Here is an 8,022-nt window from a genome sequence, read left to right on the forward strand (position 1 = left end):
GGCTCGCCTCCCTGCCATATAATAAGCGCATGCCATAAAGCACATTATTGCGTCATTCGGCACCACTTATGACTCGTGGCTGGCACCTTAGAAATCTGTACGACTACTTGGTCCTAAAGTAAAGTCCAAACTAAGCAATAAAAGAAGAACGCGAATTCGATTGAACGCAAACGGTAATGGATAGACCAATCTGACGGCCAATGGCATTTATCGCGTTTCATACATGCAACTCTTAGAATGGGAATCTGGAGTCAGTAGATTGACCTTATTAGTTGTTTTTGACATTTTAAAAAACCCATGTTACGAACGCAATGTTCGGTATACCGGCGGAGAAAGGAGCGTGACGAGAAAAGGCCGTGACAACCGACGCGGCCAAATGTAATAAGTACGTATGTAACGATAGATCGCGTCGATGTCGAAAGCGTCCAACGATTCATCGCTGAGAGCGTGCACCGTACACGCGCAGTTCGAACGTTTACATGGCGAAGACGCGATACGCAGCCAAGAATCGGACAAAGCGAAAATAAAATGGCAGCGTGCACGAAGCAAAAGTGAGCTAACGATTCCAAAATATATAAATAGAAAAAGTGGCCAAGCGCAGAGACGGTGAGGGCTGTTACCCATCGGATCGCACCTATACCACGCTGCTCTCAACGCCACGCTAACCGAGCTTACGCGTTCCGGCGCGGGGCGGCGGGCGCGAATCACCATTATATGCTCCGCAACTGAACGATTGGCGGCACGCCACGCATCCGCGCGTAACGCATCTCCAATTCAGCTGCAAGTAGCGTTTTTCGTCCAGACACGTACAAAGCTTCTAATTGTCATGTTATTATTAGTCCTATTGCCTCGACTCCATCGTCCAGCCGTTGGAAATGCAAACGTCGATTGCCCAAATAAGCGCGCGTACAAGAACCTTTAATATAATTATTATCGACTGGTGCATACAGCTGTGATATCACAGGCCGAGGTAATCGGTCGTCTCGGAGTAATTAGTCGCATGGGCAACCGGCCGCAAATACGAAAAAAGCGCAGAGATTGTCCTGCCCGCCCGTACAGAGGCGGCGCGCGCCTACTGCCGACATCTGCCGAGCGAGCTGCCATCTTGGCCGACTTGTACTGAGCCAGAGAGTTGTCCGCAGTGGCGATTGGCGGCGAGTGGCCTGCGAGCAGCACACGAGTGGCAGTCACGGTCCCGTGCCTCTCGCGTCCGCAAGTCGAGCTCGGCACCCAAGTAACACGAGTAGGCCATGCGCCAGCGCAGCAGAGGTGCGCACGGGAGCTGAAGGTCGCGAGCGCTGCTCCAGGTACGTACCGCGTGGCGGGTCGATCTCGGGTAGCGCCTCTGCGCCGCCGCAGGTCGCCCGTTGCCGATGGCGACGAGGAACGTCACAGCAGAGCTCGCGAGCGCGGAGGCGCGCGAGAGGAGCGGCGCGGACTCGCGGGGCGCACGTGCACGGCACGAGGGCCGGCGTCGTCTGCTAGCGGCGCTGCCGCTGCCAATGCGCTCGTCAGCGTCCACGCCTCGTTGCAGCCGAGCGCTGGTGTCGACGAGCTGCGCTGCCGGCTGCCTCGCTGCTACGCGTGCGGATGGACAGGTGGCGGAGCGGGGCCGTGCCGCCGCCGCCCGATCCGCGCGGCTGCAGTGGGTTCGTGGAGGCAGGCGGCGCACGGAGGCTCGGCGCCGTCGCGGGCACGCAGGATCCGCCGTCCTCCCCGTCCTCGTCGTCGTCCTCGTCGTCCTCGGCGGAGGACCCGTCTGCCGACAGGCTCGGACGCCAGCCCAGAGGTACTCGACCGGGCGCCCGGCCTGGCACCGCCGACTGACTTGGCTTGCACCGCAGGGGAGCCCGAGTGGACGGGCCGCCCGCCGGGCGCGGGCTGGCAGCCGCTGGCCGCGCGGCTGGCGCGCGGCAGCGACGGACCGCTGGACGGACCGCGGCGGGCGGCGGTGACGACGCGCCGGGACCAGGTGAAGGCGCGCGTGGAGGCGCGTAGGGTGGAGCAGCTGCGCGGCGACAGCAGCCTCGACGAGGGCGCCGACGGCCGCGAGCCCGGGCGCAGCGCGGCGCCGGCCAGCAAGCGCTCACGGGCCTCCAGGACCGAGAGGTACCTCAAGCGCGTGAGCAGTGGCGGCAGGGCCCCAGGCGCGCTCGCTCAGCAGGCGCCGCGGCGTTTTCCCGAGTTGGAGAGCACCGGCTCGGGCCGCCGTCCGCCCACGCCGCCGACGCCGCCGACGCCGCCGACGCCGCCCTCGGGTCCATCCGACGCGGTACGTGGGCACTTCTAATCCGCTGCCTCGCCGCCGCAGTCAGGTGCCTAACCGATCGTCCCCTCTAGGCGGAGCCAACGTGGACGCACCGGATGCGCAGCTCGCGGAATCTGGAGGAAGCGCTGTGCGAGCTCGAGGCCATCTACGACAGTCTGCAGCTGGGCGACGAGGACCTGCTCGACCGGGCCGAGCGCAGAACCGCGGAGGAGCTTCTCTACAAGGGCTTGGCCTGCGGTCCGGACGCCTGCGACAGCAGGAGCCTGACCCGCGCGGACCAGATCCCGGTAACGACTCGCTGCAGCGCGTAGTTGTCTCGGAGCAAATTGAAGAAGCTGTCGCTTGACCAGGACGAGCCCGACAGACTGAAAGACGACATGGCCTACAGGCGAATGCATCCCAAGGAGAGGCCGAGCCCCGCGGACGCCCAGTCGCTGACCGGCATTAGCTACCTGATCGCCTCGCCGATGCCCTGCCGCAGTCGCGTGCCCTGTGCTGGGCCGGCCCCGGGCGGGGCTCGCAGGAGAGAACCCGACGTCACGTTGGACGACGTCGTATTCCGCAGCATGCACCACGCCAACAGTACGCCCAAGGTCCGTCCCGTTGGCACTGTGCGCCTCTGCCGTTTGTTCACTGTCAGTTGCGCGCGCGAACAGGTGCTCGAGCCGCAACCGCCCTTCGGCATACCTCTGGGTCCCATCACCGCGGCCGCCGACTCCGACTACCTGCACACCCGCCCGAGTGACTCGGAGCGTGCGCGCTGCCCGCGCGCGACACGCCGGCAACCGGACCTCGTCACCGACGACTTGGCCTACCGCAGCCTGCGCAAGGACGCCTTGCCGAGCAGCCGCCGGTCCAGTCCGCGCCCTCCGCTCCGGCGCCGGCCCCGCCCGCCGCCGCGCGAGGCACGGGCCCACGAGCGCCGCGTCTCGTCCACGGAGCCCGCCGGCCGGCGGCGCCCCCCGGACGCGGGCTCGAGCCACAGCTGGTCGTCCGACGATTCCTCGCACGACAGCCCGCGGCCCGTCCGCCTGGGCAGCCTGCCCAGGGCGAGCTTCAGCGAGCTGCTCCGGTAAGCGCGAGTACCCCGCCGCGAGGAGGCTTGCAGGCAGGGCCGCTCACCTCTCCGCCGTGTCGCCCGCAGGGAGCTCGAGCCCGCCGAGGGCGACTCGGCTGCCGGCAGCGGCTCCTCCGGCCGCAGCGCTCCTGCGCCCCGGCCGCCACCTCGCAGCCACGAGCCGTTCAGCGAGCGCGAGCTCTCGACGGTCTACGAGCAGCTGTGCCGGGACCTCGAGGCCCTCGTCGAGCTGACGCAGAGCGGCGTCGCGCGCGCCGACCCAGCCTCCGCGGGGGTCGGCCCAGAGGACTCGGCCGCGGGTAGCCCGAGGCGGGACTCGCGGCCAGTCGACGGGGACAGCTTGCGGACGGAGGCCGCCGAGCAGCGCCCGAGCGAGGATGACTCAGGGGACGGTGGCCCGCCCGCGAGGAGCGCCGAGTGGCCGGGCAGCGAGCCGAGCAGCGCCGTGGCTGGTCGGCGCACGAGCCTCGCGAGCGACGACAGCAGGCACTGGGCAGGTGAGATTCGGCCTCGCGACAGCGTTGGTATGGTGTGCAGTGTCTCGCACGACGTGTGTCGACTAACCGCCAAGTACGTCTGTTACATGACTAATCAGCTAACGGCGCACCTTTGCCTCTTGCTTGTGCTCTTCCTTGCGCTGCTCCTGGCGCTCGTCAGCGTGCCGTAGCCGTTCACCGGTCGGCCTTGATAACGCGCTGTGTGCCTGTGTGCACATCGCGCGCCGTACCAGCTGCACTTGTGTCGGGGCTCGCGATCAACCGTGCCACCTGTCTCTCCTCTACTTTCGATTGTCCCCTCCAATGTTTTTCATCCATCGGCGAGCCGTGGGTTGAGCGCCAACTCGTACCACGAGATTCGCGAACGCCCGACTATCCGTTGACATTCCTTCGGATTTTACTTTTTAATCTTGCTCTTTGGTCATTCTCTCTGTTGCCAGCGCTCTTTCATCTTACGATACACTTGTCACGAGCAATACGAACTCACAGCACCGTGCAATCCCACAATTTACCTGATAGATATAGTCTTAGCAAATGGATGTCTTGGTAAACGCGTGCACTCATCGATCGATCGTTACGTCGCTTTCACACTTTTCAAAACAATTAGCAAGACCCATGTCATGGCTCCCCTGTCGAATCTAACGAGCGATCTTACACTTTTTGATGAATTTTCATTGACAAGAGCGCGAATGCTGTGTAAATATCGGGCAAGACCGAGCTCTTTTTCGAAACAGCCGCCCGACCGAGCTTCCAGCCTCTGTCTAGACCTGTTCTGTCTCGGTTCTCGTTCCTCTATGCTGCCCATGTCTTTGAGTTTCCGACGATGAGCCTCTGAAAAAATCATGGAAAGTAAATAAAATAAGGGAAAAATATGGGTTGTACAGAGGATTGACAGAGCTGTTGATTAGTCCGCCGGAAATGCAAAAGAAAAAAGAAAAAATGAAAACCAGTGCATAGAGCTAAAGTCGGTAAGAGACTCTACAGATGCCCGCATCGTAAGTAATCGCTGATCGCAATAAAAGTGCCTTCGATCACGTCGAGTCCGAGTCCTCGATGTTCAAGCGCTAGCGTAGCGCTAGTCAAGGAAACTCGAAATTTTCACTGAGCTTAAAGGCTTGATCTGCAAGGACGCGAACGCACGCTTTGTAAAAATGTGCTGGGCAATCGAGTGAATGTTGAAGCTGTAAATAACAATGCGTTTCCATGATGTGTCGTCGATATCGTCGAATGCTTGCACGTGTGTCGGTCCAAGAAACGAAATATGCCTTGTTGCAATATCAGAAAGTCAAGAGCAATCAATGTTTTGCGAGCCAGTCCGACGATCTGACGAGAAGTTCGAAATTGTTTATACTGCTGTCAGACCGTTGAAAATTGTGCACGATTCACGCATTGATCCTGGGCTGATTCCTACTTGAACGATATGACCAATGTCGTAGGTGCAGGCACTACACTTGCATGAACGAGAAGTATTCTGAACCAGTGCGTGTTTTACAGAACAATACTTCGTCCAAGGCGGAGTCCACTATTTTTTAACAGTTTTCCCTATGTTTGTCTATCTCTTGTAAAATCACCGTGCCTTCAAGAAACAGCAGCGCAGCATCGGCAACAACTAATTGTTATTATTGGAATAAAGTTTATTGTAAGTCAAGAGAAATCAACTCGACTTATATATTTTTTCTGTAACCCTCGTCTAATACTTTCAGTTTTTACGCCAGTACGTCTTGTGGGAAAGGCACTCTGTACTTGCGCGGTGCTTTATTGATCCTGCGTTTGTTTGTTTGTTTGCTTGTTTGTTCGTTTGTTCGTTTGTTCGTTTGTTCGTTTGTTCGTTTGTTCGTTTGTTCGTTTGTTCGTTTGTTCGTTTGTTTGTTCGATTGTTCGATTGTTGCTCTCACGACCAGCTGCTTTTCAACAGCTTGCGAGTAAGTACGATTTATCACTATTTCATCAATGATTACCACTAATTTTGACAGTCTGTGGATACACCTTATATGCGCGCTACTAGCTGCAATGAGCTTCGGACGGTATGTCAGCGTTACTTTCCTCTTACGGCTTCGTTGATATTTCACAAGCGATTCGGAATCACAATCCTAACTAACATGACGATTTTATCAACTTGCAATTAAATACGACTTTTGAGCGACCATCCACACGCACTACACCACATCAATCGATTGTTTATGTTGGACACAGGTCTGAACAAGTGCAACCACAAATACAACAGCATGCCGGCCAAGACATCGTCGCTTCTTATGTTCCGTCAGTATGGCTCCAAACGGAAATCCAACAAGCGAAAATCAATCTGCAGCCTTTCCTAATCGTCCACAGCCATGATAATGATCTCGCAGTATCCAATGTTTTGATTGTATTATGTCTTGTACTATCGCAATTAGCTTAGCTAGAACGTGTCAAAGACCGGTGGCAAGCTTGGCTCGAGTTTCAAGCACGCAGTTGCACAGTGCAGCGAACCTTCCGAATCATTGTTTACCATTAAGATTTAGAGACATGGAGATTTTCAGATTTTCAGGATAAACAAACCGTATAAACGCACACGGCACTGGTTTTGCCTTTTATTAACACATGTCGGCTGATATTTTGCAAAAATAGACAACAGTTCTACTTGAAAATGCAATATTTCCATTTGTTTGTTCGCTTGAAGCAGCCGACTGTTGCGCCGCTGCCGGCAATGTATTCAGCCTCGCGATAACTGGGCCTCCGTGCACTGGACTGCCGAGGGAACATTGCGCGCAAAACCAAGTAGTGCGACGCTGCAGGCAAGCGGCGAAAGCGCTAAGCAGCACGAACCGGCCAGCGAGTAGCTGCGAGGTTTAGCTGCCGGAGCCCGGGCTGCTGCTGCTGCTGCTGCTGCTGCTGCAGCAGGGGAATGCGCTAGATGCGCACGGGGCCCGTGGCAACTGCAACAGCCGGTCGGCCGGAGCTACTCACTCGTCTTGCTCTCCTGCTTGAGGCTCCGACGAGCTCGAGGCGAAGAGCACGTCCCGCTTGGACGCGATCAGGCGCTGGTTCGGCATGGTGATCGTGTGCACCAAGTTGCCGTTGACCATGAGCCGGATCTCCATGGCGTCGGTGCTGAAGGCGGTCGACGGCCACAGGCACGGAGGTCCAGCCAAAGTCGAACTCGGTGGGCGCCGTGGACTCGTCCGACAGCTTCTGGAAGTGGCAGGTGTCTGCACGCAGCGCTGCGCGTCCGCGGACGCTCGCTAGAGCTCCTCGTCCCCGCAGAGGTCGGTCCAGTGCAGCTCGAAGCGGTGCTCGAGCCCGCGGTCCCCGGCGACGACGAAGGCGCCCGGCCGACGCGCAGAATCTCGCCTCCTCCTTCTCGCCGTTGATCAGCTTGGCCAGCAGGAACTCGCGGAAGCGCGGCGGGCAGGGCAGGCTCGGCCCGAACAGCGGCACGCTCTCGTCGCAGCAGACGGCCAGGCGCCAGCCGTTCTCGTGCGCCCCGCCGCTCACCAGCGCGAACGCGTCTACGCAGCGCAGCGAGTCGGCGGGCGACGCGCACTCACGCGCGACCCGGCTCCCGATGCAGCTGGGCTCGAAGCTGTCGAGCAGGCCGGCGTCGTCGCTGTAGATGACGTTAACGACGTCGTTACCGATGTGGCGCTTGCGCTCCAGTTGCTGCGGGTCGTCCTTCGAGTGAGGCAGCAGCGTCGACACGTGGTACATGATTTCCTGGCCGGCGTACGCCGTGTAGACGCTCTCGCTGCCGGTCGTGTCGGTCTTCGCGTCCCGGCCGCGCAGCCCGACGCGCTGGCCCAGCGTTCGCAGGAAGGGCTCGATGCCCGGGAAGTACTTTAAGTACCACTGCGTCTGGTACTCGCGATTCTCCAGTATCCGCGCACAGTAGCGGCTCAGCTCACTGGGCGCACCTACCTCCTCTCCCGGCCGCTCGCCGGCCGAGTGGCCGTTCTCCAGGCGGAATCGGAAGGCTGCCCGTCCAGCTCGTCCTGCTCAACTTGCGCCAGCTGCATTTCAGGCTAACGACATTGATGAGGTACAATCAGCCGCTTACCTGCTCCATGCTGCCCTAGAGTTTCCGCGATAGGACGCCGCGTGGGCCGACGCTGTCCGTGCAAGACCTGCGCACGACGTCCTCGTTCTCCGAGCCTTTCTCCACCAAACTCTACCTATCTAAACATGCGCCTGAGCTGCAACGG

At 59.2% G+C, this 8,022-nt stretch overlaps 1 protein-coding gene across 1 annotated transcript; it reads left to right on the top strand.

Annotated features, from left to right (window-relative positions):
• The first annotated feature begins 1,149 nt into the window (after positions 1 to 1,149).
• Positions 1,150 to 6,270, top strand: LOC131672118 (serine/arginine repetitive matrix protein 1-like). The gene is made up of 8 exons (XM_058949105.1): positions 1,150 to 1,307; positions 1,535 to 1,789; positions 1,845 to 2,272; positions 2,341 to 2,556; positions 2,620 to 2,862; positions 2,926 to 3,341; positions 3,414 to 3,844; positions 6,038 to 6,270. Exons 2-8 carry the CDS (start codon positions 1,591 to 1,593, stop codon positions 6,160 to 6,162), a joined length of 2,058 nt encoding a protein of 685 aa, XP_058805088.1. The 5' UTR covers positions 1,150 to 1,307; positions 1,535 to 1,590; the 3' UTR covers positions 6,163 to 6,270.
• The last annotated feature ends 1,752 nt before the right edge of the window (positions 6,271 to 8,022 follow it).

The sequence above is a fragment of the Phymastichus coffea genome, unplaced genomic scaffold (genome assembly GCF_024137745.1).
Source record: "Phymastichus coffea isolate CEN01 unplaced genomic scaffold, Cenicafe_Pcof_1.1 PCOF00143, whole genome shotgun sequence".
Lineage (NCBI taxonomy): Eukaryota > Metazoa > Arthropoda > Insecta > Hymenoptera > Eulophidae > Phymastichus > Phymastichus coffea.

Excerpts from the sequence above, each read along its gene's own strand:
- LOC131672118 (XM_058949105.1), top strand. The coding sequence starts at position 1,591 with ATGGACAGGTGGCGGAGCGGGGCCGTGCCGCCGCCGCCCGATCCGCGC. Across the intron at positions 2,273-2,340 it reads CCTCGGGTCCATCCGACGCG|GCGGAGCCAACGTGGACGCA; the intron begins GTACGTGGGCAC and ends CGTCCCCTCTAG. Across the intron at positions 2,863-2,925 it reads ACGCCAACAGTACGCCCAAG|GTGCTCGAGCCGCAACCGCC; the intron begins GTCCGTCCCGTT and ends GCGCGCGAACAG.